The sequence below is a fragment of the Mastigoproctus giganteus genome, chromosome 6, assembly GCF_048544385.1.
Source record: "Mastigoproctus giganteus isolate SK-2022 chromosome 6, ASM4854438v1, whole genome shotgun sequence".
Classification (NCBI taxonomy): domain Eukaryota; kingdom Metazoa; phylum Arthropoda; class Arachnida; order Uropygi; family Thelyphonidae; genus Mastigoproctus; species Mastigoproctus giganteus.
The window spans coordinates 168,260,373-168,283,338 of record NC_143580.1 but is presented as its reverse complement, the minus strand read 5'-3'; the positions used below and the strand labels follow the sequence as shown (position 1 = coordinate 168,283,338).

Below are 22,966 nucleotides of genomic sequence, written 5' to 3'. Positions count from 1 at the left end.
CTTTGAGGATGATGGACATAACACAATGATTGTCCACTCTACTACATACTATGACAACAAGAACTGGGTTGCTGAATTCAAAAACAGCCATAGAGTCATCAAAGGTGAACCGACATCTCATTGATCCACTACTCTGTCAACCACAGAAAATACTGATGCTATTCATTAACTGAATTTGAAAAATTATCAGATTGGGTTACAATACACAGCTGCAAAGACACCAATATATTATAGTTGGGGAAGAAAGTTATGTGGTTTCTATCCATGCAGTAAATAATATACTATGTATAATAATAATAAATGGCACTATTATACCATGTGAAGTTATTAACAAACAAACATTATTATACCACATGAAATTATTTTATTAAACTGATATAGAATATCATCACAATTCAGTTACAACAATTTGTTGTAATTTATTAACTAATAATAATAATAATAACTCATGGTATAATAGTGTTATTTATTATTATATATATTATTATCATAAAAAATGGTCTGATGATGAAGTAAATCTTTGAGGATACGATGGACATAACACAATGATTGTCCACTCTACTACATACTATGACAACAAGAACTGGGTTGCTGAATTCAAAAACAGCCATAGAGTCATCAAAGATGAACCTATGGCTGTTTTTTGGAGAGTCTGATACACTCACTCACATATCATGTGAGTGAGTGTATCAAACTCTCCACAAAGAATAGAGCATACATGAAAAAAATTTCAGGGAAGTGGCTGGTGCCATATAAGCTTGCTTTCTTGCCTCATGTGCTCTACTAATACCAAAATATCTGAATGCAGAATAAAGCATTTATCAGCCATTTCATAACTGTGTTGAAATTGGTATTCTTTACTGTGATCCAGAGATCAAACAACATTCCAAAGAGTGTCTTGAAAGATCTTCTTTCTGCAAGAAATTTGAAGAGCACCATCACTAGCTACCAAAGTGATGGTATAAATTTTTGGGGCAAGGAAGGGTGATATTTGTTGATTACCTTCAAAAGAATAAATTCATTATGGGTGGATATTATTGTTCCTTTATACCAACATTTAAGGACAGTTAAAATCCTCCTCCTGCATTGCAGTGCTTGGTCACAAGGCTCACGTAATCATGGTGAAAAATATTTGTTATTGATTGTTGTACCACCTACCTCATATTTCAGATATGAATAACCCCCTCAGATTTGGACATGTTTCCTGCAATGGAAAAAAAAAAATTTTTTTTTTTAAGTAGCCACTTTAGAACAAATGTTATTCATGAACTTGATCAGTGGTTAGACAAAGGTGATGAGTTCTACATAACTCCCTGTCATTTCCTACATAAGACAGATCCAGAATAAATGAGGAAATGTTACATTGAGTATGTAGTCCTTAGAAATGGCTATGTTAAATAAATGTTGATTCAGTTCATATTGGCCTTGAATGCCAAGGTTTGTTTCAAATGATTCCTTAGATTGGGCCTCTTCTGTACTGAGAATCCTTCTGATTAGAGTTTTTCAGGAATATCTTTATTACATACTAGGGGGCTTTGCTTCCTGCTCACTTTGCTCATCTACCCCTGCGCACGCTTTTCTACATATCTGTCAATATGCACTGATAGATATCTAATCAGGAAATGACCTATGTAATTATTTACCTGTGCGGTTGTAGTGCTCAACATTCTCAAGGTCAAATAAATATCACTATGTAATTATTTACATGCGTTCACATAGGTCACTTAGGAAAAAGCCTTTTGCTTCGGGTTCCATAATGCATGAGGAATATTGTTACATCCCAAAGAGCAGGACTAAAATATTTACAAATACTGTATACAATATTCATTAATATACAAAACAAAATGTTACAATGGAACATCAAATAGTTCATGTGCACGAGGTTGGTGAACGTTATGGAAGCAGTTGTCAATTGTCAATAATTAATTGCATTTGTAGTGATGTAATTGCCTGGCCCTCTTCTCCCATTGGCTTGAATAAATATCATTAGGAGGAAAACTTTTTTAATGTATAGAGAGATATGAACCTAAAGTTAAAGTCACCAGATGTCTAGAAAGGAAGGCCGCATTTCTGTTTGTTTCTATTTATTTTAGCACTTACCCTATCAGTTTACGAAACTGAACCATAAATTATAACAATTGTTTTATAACTTCTAAATACAATTATTTCATAGAATTTAGCAAGTCATACCAGACCAGAAAACAAGAACTGATTTTGTTGCATGACGGTGCACCTATACATTCCATATTAATTATTTAGATTTCTTTCACAAAAAGGAGTAATTGAAATAAACTATGCCCCCTTCCTCATCAGATTTGGATCTGGCAGACTCTTTTCCTTTCCGAAGTTAAAAATGAAGACAAAAGGAAAATATCTTGATACCATACAAAAGAATATGACTAACCATCTCAAGGCAATAACTTTGGGCGCCGACCGGGCTAGCCGAGTGGGTAAAGTACCTGCCCGGCAACCCAAAGGTCGCGGGTTCGATTCCCGCCTCGGGCTTGGATCAAAGTACTGCATAAAACCTTGGGAGGTGCAATATGGCCACAGAAGCCGATGCGCCAACAACTACCAAATCAATCAAAAAAAAAAAAATCAGCAATAACTTTGGGTGCCTCCGTAGCCAGGTGGGAAGGAGCAGCAGTGCATAGCACACACTTCTTGATTAGACCGGGGTTCGAGCCACCAAATACAGAGGATACGGAATATCACCAAATATCACCACCAAATACAGAGGATACGGAATATCACCAAATATCACCACCAAATACAGAGGATACGGAAAGGTCAGGGAATGACCACCGCATATCCTGGAGCAATATGGCCTTAGTTTCTAATGCTCCTAAAAACCAAATAACAACAACAGCAGCAGTAACTTTGGTGGAATTTCCAGAATATTTTGAATGATTAAAAAAGAGGTGTAACAAGCATGTATATGCCACAGAGGCTATTTTGAATGATTTCCATAAGAAATTTTTTTCTGAACATTTGCATTTTTTTTATTTTTATTTTTATTTTTTTTTTTTTTGTCTTATTACTTCTCAGACATACTGTGTATACATTTTTTTGACTAAAAAAAAATAGTGATGAATAATATAATAAAATGTTATCCTTGTTAACCTGTTTTATTATAACTTTTACAGAGTAATAGCATTTACATTCTCATTTAGTTTTGTGTATTATTACACAGCAGTTAGAATGGTCATATATATATATATCATTTCATTTCATTAGGATTTATTGTAACTGTTAATATTCTTTTTTCTCTTTTTTTTTTTTTTTTTTTTTTGGATTATGCTAGATTTCAGAATTTGAGGTGATGAAATCTCTTACCTGCTATCTCATTATTGATCCTAGGTAAATAAATACCCTCCATGCAGTTTCCATAAAAATGGATTACAGTAGGGATGGCCAACCTGCACCACCCAAAGTTCTTGATGGTGGCATGCCTTGTAAAAAAAAAAAAAAAAAAGTAAAAAATCGAAAACACAAAGCAAAACATATGCAGTTTAACTCCATTCACAGGAATCTAGAGTTCACATTTGCCACCTTTTAACATTATTTTAGTGTGGTTACTTTCTAACCTATATGAAATTTATTTTATAAATGTATAAATTGTTTTGATTTTTTTTATTATAAGTACTTAAACATAAATTTTTTTTTATGTAGTTAGCAAAAACATTTGCCATATCTGCACCCAAATGCCACACGAGATATTTCCAACATAATATATTGCATGCTGCTGGAAAAGGTTGGCCACCTCTGGATTATAATAATTCTTCAAATGTTAAATCATCGTTTTGAATTGGAATTTATATAATTTGAATGCTGTTTTTAGTTCATTTATTAAATATTCTGGTGAAACTTGTGAATGATATGTTGCAATACTACATTTATTATGTTCCACAGATAGTTGTTTAGCAGTATTCCATATACATTCTGAAATTTCATATGGAAGAGTACAGACTTTTACTTTTCCCATTACTTTTGGCTTCCTGTCATGTGTTCTACTTTAGCATTTAGAGGTGGAGTAGACCAACTGATTGTTGCTGAGAATTCAAAAGTATAGAGTCATGTGACTTAAACCTAAGTAAAACTAAACTGAGCTATTTCCTGTACAGTGCTGTCTTTTTTTTTTTTTTTTTTTTTTTTGTAAAGGAATGAAATTATATTCTGAATTTTAACATTTTTAAACATTTATAAGCTCCTTTCTGACATTAATATTAGTATTTAATATTAGGAATGGCCACATGGTGCAAGAAAGCCTATGGCTTATGCTGCACCAGCCAAAAAAATAATAATAAAACAAAATAAAATAACAAAATAAAATAAAACAACAAAAAAATAAAATAATTAGAGAAAAGGAAATAGATGACCTATGCATTTCCCTCCTCCCATAGGTAATTATCCTGCTAAACTTTGAATTTCCCCAAACTGTCAGCCTCTACCACCCAAGTAGTTAACTTATTCCAGTAATTTATAACTCGCTGGCTAAAATAAAACTTCCTGCAATCCAGTCTAAACAACTCCCCCTCCCCCGTGACTTGAAATTAGGGCCCCCCTTGATCTAGAATCATTTATAACCATGAAAATTTTGCTTATGCCTCTCAGAGCCTTAAACACCTCATTCAAGTTTCCTCTAAGGTGCTTAGTTTCCAAGCTCTGCAACCCATATATTCGAAGTCTTTCCTCATATGGACGCCCTTTTGCTGATCTCACCAGACGAGTTACCCATCTTTGGACCCTTTCAAGAAGCACATTGTCTTTCTTTATGTGTCTTTCAGGTATGGAGACCGCACAATGTGCGGTCTCCATACCTGAAAGACACATACCTGAAAAATTTCATACCTGAAAGACACAAAGACATTTATACCTGAACACAGTATACCAAGTGTGGTCTAACAATAGCCTTACATATAAAATGGGATTATGACGTCCTTATCTCTACTTGTAATTGTTCGATAAATCATCAATAGAACACCATGAGCCTTCCTTGCAACCAGTCTACAATGCTTGGAGAACTTCATATTCGGAACGGCCACATGGTCATGTCTGACCGTATCATAATACCCAAGTCCCTTTCCTCCACTACTGGCTTTAGTTCAACTCCACCAAGTGTATAAGTTATTTTGGGGTTACTGTTCCACAGATGCAATACGTTACACTTTTATGGATTAAAGCATAACTGACATTTTTCTGACCGTTCCTGAAGTCTGTCTAGGTCACTCTGAAGAAGTTCTGCTTGGTGGTAATCATTAACTACCCTACCATTCTTTACATCATTTGCAAATTTAGGCCACACCCTCTATCCCTTCATCGATGTCATTTATGAAAATCAAAAACAACAATGGTCCTAATACTGATCCTTAGGGAACCCCACTTCGTACATCAACCCAATATGAGGAATAACCATTTATCACAACCCTCTGCCTCCTGCCCTGAAGCCATCCAGCTATCCATATAAGGATTTTACTTGTGATTCCAACCTGTTCCAGCTTATAAAGTAACCACCCATGTGGGACTGAGTCAGATACCTTGCTGAAATCCAAATAAACAATGTCAAAATTATTCCCTAAGTCCGGCTCTTGAGTGACCCTGTTAAAATAGCAAACCAGATTAGTTAAACATGATGTTCCCTTTGCAAAACCATGCTGAGTATCCTTCAGAATTCCATTTCTATCTAAGTGATCCTGAATTCCACCCTTGATCTAACCAGCCAGTAATTTCCCACTTCACTCTTAGAACCACCCTTATGTATTGGAGATACAGTCAGTCCTCATATAACACGTGTTTACACTACACGAATTCGATCATACACGATTTATAAATAGGGGAACGATATCTTATATAACACAAATCGAATTCGCTTATGCACGATTCGCCTTTGTGTTTACAAGAAATGGCAGTCGAACGCGGAATCACCCCAACCGAACGCAACACGATAGGAATGAAGAGAAGATTCTGAAAAGTTTTTTATATCAGTGAAGGGGAAACGCGTTTCACCATAATAACGTAAAATTCCAGCTATCGGTATAATCGCAAATGCAATTAGATCGAGTTTACTACCAGATTTATTATCAGTTTATAACAGATTCCACTAGCAGGAAAGCAACTGGAAATTGTTTTATGGTAGTAACCTTCAGAAATTTGCTTTAGTAAAATGTGAGGTGTTAATAGTGTATCTATGCTGTTACGGTGTTGTTTATTCAGTTGCTACACGCGCGCAGCTTTGTTTATGTGTATCAAGCGTGCCTCCTCATTTTGTAATTGTGCTTTATTCCCTAAAAATAAGTAAAAGGTGTGAAAAGGAAGCGTCCTGGTGAAGACACTGCAGATTCAGAGAGGAAAAAAAAGAGCAATATCGATAAACAGAGGCGGACTGGGTCAAAAATTCTTTCCCAAGAAAATTTGTAGTGGCCCCATACTAGCGTTTATGGCCAAAATCACACCAGTCTCCAGCCCACCTGGGTTTCCCCGGTAAGGCTTATGGCCAGTCCGCCTCTGTCGATAGAGAAAAAATATGAAATTGTGAAACGCTTTGAGCAAAATGAAAGACCATGTGATATTGCACGTGCTACAGACCTAAATGAGGCAACGCCGAGAATTACAAAGAATGCAGAAAAAATAAAAACAACTTTCATAGCAGGAACAACTCAAAGTTTAATTAAAATCCATTAGATTAAGACACAAAGAATTGGAAGAGATGGAACGGCTGTCATCTGTTTGGATAGAAAATCAAACAAAAAACAAGTTTGCTTACGATAGAAGCAAAAGTATTAGCAATATTTTATTACGTAACAGTCGTAATAAAATACGTAAGTATTTTATTAGGATTATTTATTGTGTTTGGTAATGTTTTGGTTACAAATGCGAGTTCAATCTTGGGTGGTCGGCACCGAACCCTATTTTTCCCATAGGGCCTGTTGTTTATATTGCACGATTTTGCATTGCACGAGGGTTTCTAGGAACACAACTATCGTGCTATACGAGGACTGACTGTACATTGGCACTTTTCCAATCCTACAGAATCACTCTCAAGTCCAATGATACTCTCATAATTAGCCTCAGTGATTCAATGATTCACTCTCATAATTAGCCTCAGTGATTCACTTGCCGCTTCCCTTAAGATTATAGATATATGCCATCAACCAAAGGAGCCCACTGCCCTATAGGCCCAAAGTTTTTTCATTAAACAAACATGTGAAATTTCAACATCATTAATTACAATTTTTTAACTTCACTCCCATAATTTCTCATTGATATAACGGTTTTTCTTCTGTAAATATCGATGCAGAGTAACTGTTGAGTCATCTGCAACTTCGGCTAGGGTATCTAATATTGATACCAATGGACATGTCCCTCCTCACAGCAGTGAGGAGGGCCACATCCATTACATAAGGGTCTGTCTGGTGTTTGTCCTGATCTTCTTTGCATTTATATATGTAAAGAATTCCTTATCCCCCCTTTTGCCAGCGATTTCTCATAATCTGCCTTTGCCAGCCTAACCTTTTCTGTGTCACTATTACAGATCAATTTGTAGCTGTTATTATAGGCTTTAGTACTTTTTATTGGTCTGTAACTTTTCCATGCCAACTTTGAATCCTCCTCATGGAGTATATTTTTTTAATGGTTATAAGCATTCGAGGCTTCTGTAATTAATGTTAGCATTAGCATTAGTAGAGACATATGAAGCAAGAAAGCAAGCTTATATAGCATCAGCCAAAAAAAAAACCCTTCCCGTTTCACCCATCCTTTCACTGCAAAAGTTTGTCTGGTTCGGCCTTGAATTTATTTAAGCTGTCAACTTTCACAACAATTGGAAGTGTGTTCCACATCATAGTAACCAATCAAATTGATCAGAGAAGACTTCTCCTTAACAAACCCATGCTGTGTCTGAACTATGGACATGTAGTCATGTCTAGATGATCCTGCAGTGCTTCTTTAACCAGTGCCTCCGTTATTTTCCCCCCGAACAGAAGTTAAACTGACAAGTCTGTAATTACTCCTGTCACTTTGCACCCCCCCCCCTTGTGAATTGGGGATACATTTGTGCATCTCTGGTCTGTGGGGACGTCCCCTGAGTCGAAGGATGCCCTCATAATTATGGCTATGGGTTTGCTTACTTACTTACTTCCTTTGCTACCTCCTTTAATATAACTGGATAGATCTCATCCCCCAGGTGCCTTCCATATGTTTAACTTCAGCAGTTTCTCCTCCACTTTGCTCTCAGTTATTACAAAACCATTTAACTACCTGTTAGAGTTTGATAAGCTTCTAGCCTCCACTTTCCTAATGTTTTTAAGGTATACCATAATTCAGTTGTATTTGCCCTCTGTGAGATATCTACCCAGTTAATAGAGGCCATGTAGCATCTTAAGCCATCGTAATTTCCTTTCCTGAAATTAAAATCCATTCCTTTGCCTTTAACTACTGCTACCTCTCTTTTCGTCATCCATCGTAGAACTCCTTGATCACTTCCTGCTACTGGTTTCTCTACTGTCAGTCCTATTATGTTATCTGGGTGATAATGAGGTTTAGAGTATTCTTTTCCCTAGTAATTTCCTTGACACGAATGATACAAATAGCAATCATCTAGTTCAGTGCTTCTCAAAGTGGGCGATATCGCCGCCTGGGGGCGTTTGAATTATCCATGGGGACATTAGGCATGAAAGGGGGCAACAAGGGGCGGATGGAGCACCATCAATGATTGGCCGTTACAAGGGTTTTATGGCTTATTTAAAAAATGCTGTGCCAAATATTATTACTGTTCATTGTGTCATTCACCGTCAGCATTTAGTTGCAAAAAAACTTGGTGATCAACTGCACAATTCTCTACAAACTATTATTACTGCTATAAGCAAAATTAAAGCACATTCTTTGAATGATGGTATATTTTGAAAGCTTTGTGATCAAAACACTGAAGATTTTGAACAATTGCTACTTCACTCCCAGGTTCGGTGGCTGTCAAAAGGCAACTGTCTCAACAGATTTTATGAACTCTTTGATATACTGTTGTTGAGTTTTTTGAAGATTAGGAACAATGACCTTAGTAATGACCTCAAGAAAATGAAAACTGATATTGCTTATCTTGCAGATTTATTTACTTAGATTCAACTCAATAAACTTACATTTACAAGGACAAGATGTAACTCTTATTAAGGCGAAAACTCAAATTTCAGCATTTATTTCAAAATTAAAGCTTTTTATGCGCAACATAGGGCGATGTGAATTGTATCAATTTCCAAATCTGTTGGAAATAGAGAAAAAAGAAAAAATTGCTGATGAAACTCTACTAACTTTTTATAATCATCTAGAAATGTTGCACAGAGATATGCAGGAAAGGTTCAAAGATCTCCTTAATTTGAAAATTCCAGATTGGGTTATAAATCCTTTTTTAAATAATGACGATGGTGAACGTTTTGTAGAAGAAGAATTGATTGAGTTACAAAATGAAATTGAAATGAAGCCAAAATTTCAAAATTCATATCAGGAATTTTGGTTACAAAAGAAAATCCCTGACCATTATCCTGCATTGTGGGGAATTGTAAAAAAATTACTTATTTCTTTTCCAGTGGAGTCCGGAAAATTTACCGTCAGCAATTTACCGCCGTGTCAGTTTATCGCATAAACAATTTACTGCCAGAAATTTACCGCCGCATCAGTTTATCACATTTTACCGTCTAGAAGCAATGAGATGTGTTTGGTCAAATCATAAAAAGTTATTTTTTATTTAAGTTTCTGCCTTAAGCTATGATTAGCATATTTTTTGGAATTCTATAAACTATGAGGGAATAGAACGGAAATAAAAAAAACACATGTATGGAAATATGTAATTTAATCGGTAGATTATGTATTTTAATAGTTACATGTATCACAAAAATAGTAAAAAATCCATTATTTGAACAATATAACAATTGGTTAATAAAATAAACTAATTATAACATTAGGTATGTCATAGTACACTGCAAAAATTCAAAATGAATGTTTATGCAATCTTCAGAATCAGTCACGTTGGGATAATTAATTACTAAGAAACTGTAATACTTACAACACAGTATGTAAATTATTGATAAGAAATATTATGCACTAACAAGCCTTTTAATTCATTCATCACAATCGCGATACTTCTTTTTTTTATTGCCCGGATCACTTCCACTTAAATATTGTTCAATGCGCATTTCGTTAATGCAATTGATAAATTTCCAAATGTTGGGATGATAAGCAGCGACTTTTTCCTCAAATCCTCTGTGCCACCCTTCAACAGAATTATTCGTTCTTGGTAATCCTTCAAGAACAAGCTGGCATACGTTCCACATTTCATGGGAATACTTTGGTGGTCAACGGTTGTCTGGTTGGGCGTCCAATCCATGTATCCTCAAAATAACCAACACCTCGCAATTCTGGAGGAAAAACCATTTTCACACAAATGTTCAAAAATGACCGTCACAATTGGAGTGGGCACAAATGCAATTGCTTCCAAAATTCGCATATTTAAAGCAAAATTAGCATCAATTTCATAAAGTTGTTTCAATCCATTATTCTGAATGGAACGAAAAATACATTGTGAAAAGTGGAAAAAAACAACCCTGTTGCGAAGCGTCAGGAAAAACTCTTCTGGCCATCATAGCCGGTTCCAATACTTTCAGCTGCTGTAGTAGAGATACATACCTTTCCTCAGACTTATTAGGCAATAATACATAAACTAATGGAAGCGATATTTTGTCCTTGAATCCATGTATCGTATAGAGCTGATAAAAAAATAAGGGAACAGTTTTGAAAGTCCCATCGGCATACCAGTGTTCACTTTGCGCTAACAACTGCAGATTTCTTTTCGTACTGAAAATTAACATACGATTGTCCTTGGGTCCAGAATCAAATTGTAGAAACAATTCTCCATTGCACAATGTTTTATATTCTTCTGTAAAAATTGTCTCTACGATGCGTTGGAAGAACTGGGCCATCAAAATTTCGATTTCTTATATTTCGGATTGTTCGTTTCATTGTATCTACACTTGGAAGCTTAGAGGCTCCTGCCTGGCTGCAGATTCTCGAAACATTTGAAATAATACTATGAGGCGTATTATTTGTTGTTTCTGCGTAAGTTCGAATGGTATCAAGAAGTGTGCTGTCTCAACTCCTGCTGCGTCTCCACAATGATTGTGCTCCTTCCATGTTTTAACAATGGTGTTATCTACCGTAATAACTCGAGCGGCACATTTGGTTTTTCGATAATTTTGACACTTCCAATGAATTTTTGTTTCATTTTGCCTGTCTTTATAAAACAAATGTCCACTAAAGCACAATTTCGGGTTTCCTTTTTCTGATTTCAAAAATTCCACCGACGCGATGCATTCACAAACTCAAAAACATGAAAAATAAACTCAAAATAAGAAAATGTTCTGATTGTAAGAGATTATAAATATATAAGTACCTCCTGGCGGTAAATTTTCCTAGACTCCTTTTCCAACATCGTATCTAGTCGAAACCGGTTTCAGTGCTGTATCTCAATTGCTGACAAAAAAAAAGAAATTGTCTGGATGTTGTTAAACGTGGCGATTTACGACTTCTACTTACAGATATTAAACCTAATATTGATAAACTAATAAATCTCCACCAAGCTTATTCATCGCATTAAATATAAAAATATAATTAACTATTTCCATTAATATCATAACTTATTTATGTAATTAACTTTAATTTTTATGATTTTATGGTCACATCTAATTTATGTGACCATAACTGACTTTATTTATGTAGTTGTAATTTTTTACGAAGAAGGAATAAAGTGCAGTAAATAGTTTTCTTTATAATTCACACACATACATGCAGGGCTGTATATACGTTTTTGGAGGCAAACAGACAAATATTCATTTCAGTTATTTAGCTTCACTTTATATTGGTAGGCTAAAAAAAAGCCCTGGTGATGGCTTTTTTTTTTAGGGAGGTGGTGATCCAAAAAAGTTTGAGAAGCACTGATCTAGTTGATTTAAAAATTTTGTCCCCCATGTCGAGTTTCCTTCCAATTTGCGCCAATCAATTAGAGTCAAATTAAAATCTCCCATAATAAGACATTTGCACTTACTTGCCCATTCCATTTGCATATAGAAGTTCTCATCGTAATCTTCACCTGGCCTGTACATTACTCCCACTCTCATTATACCTTGGCTTCCAACTATTTCACACCACACAGACTCTATACTAGCATGCGAACGCCTGACTCCGAGAAAGATTTCGTCGTGCTCAGGCTGCTTTTAATAAGAAGCATGACACCTACTACCCCGTCTATCTTCCCTAACCTTCCTAAATACGTTATACATACTGTACCAAAACTCATCATCCCCTATTTCTAGGTGGTACCATGTTTCTGTAAGCCCTGTTATGTCAGCGTTACGTCTCCTAACCATTATGTAAAACATTGCTTCTCTTTAAAACAATGCAGTGAAATTCTTATACATAAACCAAAAATATGCTAAGGAAAAGCTTGTTCTTTTGTTTGTTATTTGATGAAAGCGTTTTTTGTAAAATAATTTGTACCAATTTAATCAGCTTTTTGCATACTTTGAAAGAATGTATATTTTGTTGAAATCATATACAGGATGACCAAGAGACTTAGTCACTTCAGAGATGAATAATTTGACAACAGCCGGTGATACGCTTCTGAAATGTCATGTATAAATTATAGGGACCTTGTGTTTATTTATGAAAGTTTCAGTCTTTTTACCCATCAGCCATTTTCACTTAGTTTCCATGCAAATCAAGAAATGTTAAGCAAAATATAAATATCATCCAGCTTGCTTATGCACACCATAATCATGGCATTGACAATTAGACAAGCAGAGATTGTAATACTATATTATCCAGGTAAGCAGTAATCAGAGTATTTTGAATTAGTTTTTTTCTCAAACTATCACCCCACACTTCTTTCCAATAAAAACTTGCAGAGTTTTTTTTTTTTTTTTAGAGGTCCCTCCTGGTATGCCCAGATGACATCCAAGGATCGCTACAGCCAGAGACTTCATCTACCTTTATCTACCTCCTTGTGGTAATGGATGGGTAACAGGGGATCTCACCAGGGTCCCCCTTCGGCCATTCTGTTATCCCTCCACTACTGTGAGGAGGGCCTCTAAAAAAAACTCTGGAAGTTTTATTGAAGAAGAATATGGAGTAACTTGTTTGTGTGTTGGAGAAAAAAATGAAGATAAAGAAGGTGGTAATAGGAAGACTTCCACCTGCAAAACGCAAGTTAAGTGAAGAGAGGATCACCCCTGGGAAGGAGCACATCCTCCACATGGGAGGGAGGCTTTTAAGAGCAGTGTATGAGAAGAATCAGTGTGAATCCTTTTATACAAATTAAATGGATAAAAAATATATTATTTTCTTTTTTCTCAATTTTCGCAACCCTCCTTACTAAGTTGCCAAAATATTTAATTTCTGATGTGTGATACACTGGATTGTCATAATAGTCACAAATTGTTTTGCACAAAATTGTTACATACAATACAAAATGTCATGCAATGATTTGTCACATACAATGAAATATCGTGCAACAAATTTATGTGATGTAATTTGCAGACAGGCCTCCGTAGCGCAGTGGTCAGGAGCGGGAGTGCAGTAGCACACACTCTTTGAGTAGACCGGGGTTCAAGCCCCTGACTGCTAAATACGGTCGATCTGCCAACCCGCACTGGACCAGCATGGCAGATTATGGTCCATTTCCCTTTGCATGAATTGTTGAAGAGGCTTCCATCCTGTAGTGGGTTGATAATGGCTGCAGTTAACTTTTTTTTTTTTTTTTTTAATTTGCAGAACTGAAGCTTTTCTTGATAAGAGCACTCGTTTATTCTCCTCACCAATCTCATTGCCCTTCTCTACACACCTTTCAATCGATCCTCGTGCTTCCTAAAATGATGCCTCCAGACCTGTATGTAGTAAACAAGATGCAGTCTAACCATTGCCTTATCGCTGCTAGCAAAATTCCTGAATATCACGGACAAAAAAGAAATGCTAGATGAGAGTGTATATGAGAACCTTGTTACTTTGGCCCTGGAGAGATTGTGCAAGGTTAATGGGATAGAATTTTTCTTGGCATGAGCTATGCTGTTAATGGAAGAGACTGTCTTTACATGGGTGGGATATGGGATACAGTTAAATAGAAGGGTGCAAAAACTTTTGCTGATGCTATCAAAACAGTGTTAAATAGATCGAAAAACTGCTAACTTCAGGGAAATACACAGAGTAATAGATTAATTAAGCTGCAGGCAGAGGTGTAAGTGATTCTTGCACTTTCTGTTGCAACATGTAGCAGACTGGAAAGCAAGATTTTGGGGATTTCCAGGCCTGCTGGGTGTCCTCATGGCACAAGCAAATACATGTGCTGTATTAAGGTAAGAGTAAGAACAGGTGCATGTATACTTGCATGTACACTAATGACAGGAGCATAGTAAATAAATTTGATGAATTTGAAGTACTGATTAAGTAATCAAATGGAGCCAATATAGGGATATCAGAGATGTAGTGTCACTCAGACATAAGATATGCAGAATTTGAATAAGGAAAGTACAGTGTATATAGAAAGGACAGACAGGACAGGAGAGTAGTTATTATCTTAGTTAAGAAATCATAAAAATCTAAGGCAGTGCATTTAGTTTATCAGTTCAATGTTGAATCAGTTTGATGGGACATAAGCACTAGGAAAACAAAAATAAAAGCAGGAGTATGTTTTTTTTTAGGCCTAATGACTATGATGGATATAACAAAGAAACAGAGAGGGCCATTTTATTAGACTGACTTTAATGAGGATTGTAACCAGTGGCATAGGAGTGCCTTGGCATTGGGGCAGGTGCCAAGGGCGCCACTGACAGGCCACGTCAGTAAAGTGCCAAGCTATTTCGAGACCCGAGGCTAGCTGACGAAATGACGCCCCTCAATGTCGAATCAAGGTGACAGCACAGTGAGGGTGAAAATTAATTTTCACATGGCAATTCAAGTCTGCATGCATCCTTACATCTGAGTACACACTACATAGCATCATAGATCTATTTGCTGTCCAGAATGTGCTTTTAAGGGACCAACCAGGCGATCGCTTCATCAGCGCATGCTCGAATGTATAGTGTTCACAATTCATGCATTGTGTACAAACTGAATAAGTTTAAGTTATAGTGTTTTTGTGATTGCTATATAAACAGGTAATCGTGAATATTGTGATTTATAATTTTAATAAAACAATAAAAAAGGCCAAATTAATTTTAGACATGCCACCAAAGAAAAAAAGAAAGTGGAAAGACTGCATAACGAGGAAATTAGAAAAAACATTCCGCTAGTTTACAAAACTGGATTACAATAAGCCACTCCAAACCTGAAAGTGGCAAAGAAAACGAACATGATTGGAATGAAGAAGAAATAAATTATGATGCCACTGAAATGGAAGTCCAAGAAAAATCTCAAACAGTTGAAGTTCTTTTAAAAGAATTAGAAAGTGTGGACAATAATCAACAACACTTGGCAGAAGAAAACGATGACAGCAATAATAAATTCAGACTTATAACATGGAACATGTAAGTCTGAATTTTAATGATCCGACCACATGGAACTTTAATACCCACAAAACGAGATCTCTTATGGTCCAACACAGTCCCGAACATATAGTCTTAAATACATATCCTGTCACTAATGACTGATGTTTCAATAATTCGTGGAAAATACAAAAATGAAGGTATTGAAAAAAAAAAAAAGAGAGGAAATGGTTATTTTATTACAAAAACAAAGATGCAATATATTGTTTTCCATGCCTCTTATTTGTATCTGGCACAAATAATGTTCCATTTTGCAGCTCAAATGGATTTAAGGATTGGAAACATCTAAACCCAAATGTTCTTTTTCATGAGAATTCATTACAACACAAACAATTTCACAAAATGGATATTATTAGAAAAGGGTCTTCGGACTAATTCATGACACTGCACAAGCAGCACTAAGAAGCGAAATTTCGAAATGGCGTCATATATTGAAAATAATATTGAAGTGTATATTGTTCTGTGCTGAAAATAATTTGGCATTTCGTGGACATGCTAGTAATATCTACACCGAAGAGAAAAAAATTTTGGCGTATTTTTAAATTTGATAAAATTTGTCAGCCAATTTGACAGTATGAAAAATGCTCTGGAATCGCATATTAAACACTACTAATTATTTATCTCCAGAAACTCAGAATAAATTGATTAATTTGTTAGCAACAAAAGTACGAAGTGAAATAATTTAAAATTACTAAATGCAACAAGTCATATGTTAAGAGTAAGAGTTTTATATCTATATAATATTAGTGTAGATACACCATAGATAACTCTTAAGAAAAAACTAGGATAGTAGTGTGGGAGGCATCATTTCCTCTGTATCTCATATTGTGCTCGATGATGGGCCAATAGCTTTGAAACGGTGCCGTTTCACTTCCACGAAACAACAGATGACCGCTTGTCAGGATAAAGGAAAACCACTCTCTTCTAAATCTAACAGGGTGCTTACAGTAGAAGGGTGACCAGAGCCTTGGTCTGCCCACTGGCTATGGATACATAGAAAGTAGTTGACCAGCTCAACTTCTTGGTATGTGGGACAGGTAGTCGGATAGGTTTTATGGATTCCACTGAGTTGCCGATGGTAACCTCTTTATCTTTTAATTCAGGCGTAACAACAGCACTATTGCTTGCTTGAAGGCCATGGGTGCGAACAATGTGTACCCAGTTAAGTCTCATAGTGCAGTCGTTATATGGAAATTTTCTTTGTTCTACGAATGAAGAAAATTTTCGTTTCCATAAAATGAAGAAATAAAAAAATTCTAAAAAAATTCAGTAAAGAATAAAATTCTACTTAGTGAATTCTAAAAAAACTCGGTAAAAAGAAAACATTTATCTCTAAATAAAACAATTCGCTATAAAGAAGATAAATATAGTCGGACCTATGTTGTTAAACAGAGGTCCGACTGTACTTATTATTTATTATGATTTTACCAATTATCGAAAAAAGGCGCATAGCCACGAATTTTCCAAGGGCGCCGAAAACCTAGCTACGCCTCTGATTGTAACTTTCCACATATTGACTGGAACTTGTGGACTGGTCACTTGCACACTAGCAAGACTTTTGTGGATTTATTAGATGACTACTTTCTACAGCAGCATGATAGATTGCCAACAAGAGGAAGCAGTACTCTTGGTCTTATTATCAGCAGGAATTCTTCATGCATTAAGAATCTGCAGATTAAAGACCCAGTGGGTGGCAGTGATAACAGTATACTGTGGGATGTAAAGCTGTAACTACTCTCAAGGGTAAAGGGAAGGACTTTTGCTTTCTTAAAGGAAACTACAGTGGTCTCAGACAGTCTTTAAATTCTCTAAAATGGCACAAACTGATGATGTTATCAACAGCAAATTCTAAATGGGAAGCATCCAGGGAATTAATTGTAGATGCTACTAGGCTTTTCATACGAACTAAGAAATGCTGTTTGAGGCTTAGACCTTAAAGGATTTCAGATGAACTAATGAAACTTGTGGCAGAGAAGAAAAATGCGTGGGATGAATGTAATCAGGTGATATAGCAGCCTATGGTAGATATATACACCAGTCTGCAATTAAATCACAAAGGATGTTAGACAAGCTAAGGGAGATTACTAGAAGTATCTGGTAAAGAATGCAAAAGAAAAGCATCAAAAAGAATGGTATTTTGCATCTATATTCATACACGAGGAATTGTTTAGGGAAGGAGATACCAAAAGTTTATCAAGCTCTAACAAGGAGATAAATGATATTGTGAATACTGAGGGAAAAGAAGAGGAGAAATTGTTGTAGTCAAACATAAATAGGGCACCTGGGGTGGATACAGTCTATCCTGTTATGTTAAGAGAGACAGCAAACCCTTAGCCATAATATGAGAGCATCCTTGGATAGGGGGGAGGTGTTCATGGGGACTGGAGATGTGTAAATATATCCCCAATTCACAAAGGGGAGATAAAAGAGTGAAGTGAGTAATTACAAACCTGTTAGCTTAACTTCTCTTCGAAGGAAAATAATAGAGTGCTAGTTAAAGAAGTAATTCGATACCATCTAAACAGGACAGCAGCTATACTACATACACAGCATGAATTTGTAAAGGGGCAATGTTGTCTTACCAATCTGATTAGATAACATGATGGAATAACATAGTAAAAGGATGCAAAAAAATAATTTTCATATCATATACTAGAATTTCAAGAAAACTTTACTGTTGCACATCAAAAACTTGCTCTTCAAATTGGAACAGTGTGGCATGTTCCTGCTATGGATAAAGGGATGGTTGAGTGAGAGAAAACATAGAATGGTTATTAATAGACACTACCCTTCATAGATTGCAAGCATGAATCCTTGTTAATGTTGAGCAGTGTGTGCCATTTGTTCATCTTCTTTATGGCTTGGTAGATTGATGCTGTGTTTACTAGGATGTAATCCCTCAGGTTCTTAATCACCTTCTTCTTCTGTTATTTGAGGTCTGCCAGTCCTCTCCATCCTTCTTTCCAGGCTATGGTCAGTCTTGATGGCCAACTTTGGGTGGTATTACAGCTCTTGGTCATCTTTATCCTGGTTGATCTCATATCTCCTCTATCTCAGTATAGGTCCAATCTATGATTCCAAAGGAGTATATTAGTACTGGGACTGCATAGGTGTTTATGACCCTGACCCTGTTCCTGCAATTTAGCTTTGATTTTAGCAGGCTTCTTAGTGTCTGATGTTATTTCTCAGAGTTTTTAATACCAATTGAAGAACTGAATTAATTGAATTAATTTGTTAACATTATTTTGATACATCAGGCATATGCAGTATTTATCAGACTAGGTTATGATTCCTACCCTAATTTTTATATATCTTATATATATATTTGGCCTTCGTCTCATAAAACCTGAGTCTTATACATAGTTAACAGAAATGGAAGAAGGTTTTTATACTGGTTTATATCAATACATATCGAACATATATGCTTTGACTACACTATATTTGGGATGTCCTATGATCTGCTGTTAAGGCCAAACTTCAGGAGTGTATTTTAGAGGTGATTTGAATCAAAAAAAAAAAAAATTCCAGAAATCATAGATCATTTGACACTGTTATCAAGTTAAGTACTAGAGTAACATAGCGATGAATACAGAATGAATTTTTAATACATCTTTATTATTAGAAACTTAAACAACTACAAATACATAAAAAGTTTTAATTAAATTCCAATTTTCAGAATCAGCCACTTGTGATTACATGTGTACCAGCTTAGCACTGTAGTGCAGTTTACATTTGATGCAATACCAGAAGAAGAATTCTAACAGGATAAAGTCAGGTGGGTGAGCTGGCCATATCATTGGTCTGTCTCTGCCTATTCAAGTTCCTTTGTGGTATTTGTTCAACCTCTATAACCTCTATGCTGAAATGTCAAGATACAATGTCATGCTGCAAGAGGCACATGCTCTGCATACAGCAGTAGTAGTTAATTTTTCCAGAAAATCCTGTCATATACATCTGTTAAACATCTCTCAGTAAAATGTGTGCCCAGTAGTTGCCTAATACTTCACACATTTACTGAAAATTAGTGTTAAAAAAATTATGTACTGTACTACTACTTCATGGATTTTCTTGCCCCTAAAAATGAGAATTCCTTATGTTCTTAATACCATCCTGGATTAATTGACTCCCATCTGTTAACACATTATCCAGTAGAATATGTAGTTGTGCTTGCAACCATTCACAAAATTATAATACTCTTTGGAGATGATATGAATAAAACTGTTTTCATGCAAAATCCTCCAAATCTGTATTTGTACTTTACCACTCATCATAAAAAAAATAAATAAAATCTGGTATTACTGGTCCCCAAGTATGCACTTGTAACCATAAGTGTATTGTGTCTATAGAAATGTGTGTTTTTGGTCTGATTTTCATGTTTTGCAGGCTGAAAAAAACCTAGAATAACTTTCGGAGAAAACTCTGCACCCTCTGCCTAAGATTAGCTAATTACAGCCTTGAAAGAAAGAGGGTAATAAATTCTCCTTTCACTGATAGGAATCTAACCCAGACCTCTACAAATGAGTCACAGATGATGGTGTATCATGCTGATACATAGTCAATACATAGTGACACTCCTCCAGTTTGACCAGTATAATACATTAGTCACTAGGTACAATACATTTCTGTGTGTATATACAGACACAGTGATGCATTAGTAGAGGCATACGATGCGAGAAAGCAAGCTTATGCAGCATCAGCCAAAAAAAAAAAAAAAAAACCTTCCCATTTCATCCCTCCTTTCATTCCAAATGCCTGTCCAGCTCAGCCTTAAATTTATTTAAACTTCCATCTTTTGTTATAAATCAATTTATAACAAAAGATGGAAACCTGTTCTACCAATCAAGTACCTGCTGGCTAAAGGCAAATTTCCGCACATCTATTCTACAGCTATCTTTCCTCAATTTGAAACTGTGTCCCCTCAGAAGAATCCCATCAGCATTCAGCTTGCTCAACCCATTCAAGGCCTTATATACCTCAATCAGATCACCTCGCAGGTGCCTACTCTCCAGGTGCAGCAATTTACAGAACTTAAGCCTTTCTTGATAAGAGCACCCCTTTGTTCCCCTCACCAATCTTGTTGCCCTTCTTTGTACTACTAGCAACTCTACATCCTTCCTAAAATGAGGCCTCCAGACCTGTACACAGTACTCTAGGTGTGGCCTGACCATTGCCTTGTATAATGGGATTATCACCTCCTTGTCCCTGCTAGCAAAATTCCTATATATCATTGACAAGACTCCATGACCTGCCCTGGCAGCCCATCTGCACTGCTCACCGAACTTCATATTTGGCTGCACAATTACCCCCTGAACCTATTGTACCTAGACTACCATTGAGGGCTTACCAGTCATGGAAATGCTGCATGCAGTTGTTTGTTGTTGGTGATATCAACAAATCTACATCAGCAACTTAGACTATATTGAACTATTATGTATATAACCATCACCACATCAGCAACTTAGACTATATCGAACTATTATGTATATGTCTGTTCCAGAACATGTTCCCAGGCCAATTTGCATGCTATGCCCCGAAAAATCAAGAATAACATATGGGAGGAAACCACCTCACTCCCTCAATCAGAGTGGCCCTGATTAACTGGAGCTATTTCTAAAGGCTAATTACAGCCTTTTAGAAATACTTCCAATCTGTGATGGGACATGAAGCCAGACTTCTCCAAACAAGTGGTGAAACCACTATACTGTTACAGAGGATACACTTGTATGTGGGCTTTACTTCACTGCAACCTGAACATCATTTTCTCTAAGTTGTTATTGCTCATATCCTACACTTACTCTTGGGAGGCAACCATTTGTCTCTCTCAAAGTTCCATGTACATTTCAAAACACATTGCAACATGGAACTCTAATTTCAGATATTACTATTGGTATTCTGTTCCACTTCCTCATTCTTCAATGTTTGCAGCATTTTGAATCTCTGCAACACAACGATACACTAGCCAAGGTGTACACACAGACCAAGAATCATACAATTACAGCAGTGCCATCTTGCTGTACTTATAATAGCAGTTTTAACTCAATAATGGTATTGAATTAACCCACGCTGTGTATAGAACATTTTTTGCTCAAAATCGTCTGTAGAACACACTCCTCCAGTTTGGCCGGTATATTGTACAACCTTGTGTATATATACAGTACATACATGCAGGTATTTCAAAATTGAACAGAACAAATATAGGAGCATATTTTCAAGCTACATAGACTATATAAAAAATAAAAATATATATATAAAAAAAATTCCTCTAAATAACTTGTCTCAAATGTCTTTGTTTCTGAGATATTAAACATTAATCGTAATTACAAAACTATGTAAAATGGCAAAGCATTTTTGTGTTCTAATTTATATCATAAAAATTTGACTGTGCATTACAGCGTAAGACAGGCCTTAAACAGAACAAAATATACATACCAACATCATGAACAGTAATGTGCTGTTCTGCTACATGAATTATACAAATCACCTCAATAATCAATGTAACGGAGTATGTACTTCAGTATCAACATGTCTGTTGATACTGAAGTACATACCCAGTTTCAGACATGCTATCTGCTGAAAACTTCCTCATTGTTCACAGTACAGCATTTGTTAAACTGATATTATGGGAAACACTACAGACCTGTTTATTTTTGCCAAGTTAATTGATATGATTTTAATATATAGTAAGAGTCAAAAATTCCATAGCTGCTGTTCATATTGAAAAATTTCCAACTCACTGAGTACCAAATTATAAAATATTTACCTCTTTGGAGAGACAATTTTGTAGAACCAAAATTATTGTGAGATTCTGATGGGTATACAAGATATATTGGGTTTAATTTTTATTTGAGATGAGCCCAAGATTGTTATGTTAATATAGTAATCATATTTATTCATTCCACTTGAGACCTAATAACAGTATTGATTTTAATATAGTGTCATTTGATATTTTTCCTGTTGATGTTCATCTGGTGTCATTTAGATGATCCTCTCCCCTCCCCTTAACTCTTTTAACTGTCTTCACTTTGGTTTTCCTTGGTTTCTTTCCTCCATTAAAAATTCAAAATAAATTCTCTCGAATAGGTTCAGAACTATCTAATAACATCTCAGTATTTATGTTATGTATGTGCCATGTTTAAATGGAGAATTTATAATAGTATTGAAAATTCAATAATTTACTGCCTGGTAAGCAGTCCTGTGTTTGATGTTGCCAGGCAATACTAGGTGGTAGATGACCCTCATCATCCGGTGCAGTACCCCACTTTGCTTATTTGAGGCTTGAAGTGGCAAAACCCATGTTTAGTCTCCAGAGCAAAGCTCAGGCAACCCACTATCTTTTCTATTACACAGTGTAAGTGATGTCTTTTATGATAGATATCATGGTAAGCTCCAAT

The 22,966-nt window shown here is 35.8% G+C and overlaps 1 protein-coding gene across 1 annotated transcript in view; it reads left to right on the top strand.

Annotated features, from left to right (window-relative positions):
- The window catches only part of LOC150084737 (RNA polymerase II-associated protein 1), a 630,471-nt gene that overhangs the window by 347,042 nt on the left and 260,463 nt on the right, over positions 1 to 22,966 (top strand). The window contains exon 18 of the mRNA XM_090376342.1: positions 3,305 to 3,360. Within this exon, the coding sequence (XP_090232468.1) occupies positions 3,305 to 3,360 (56 nt within the window). The remainder of the gene's footprint in view (positions 1 to 3,304; positions 3,361 to 22,966) is intronic.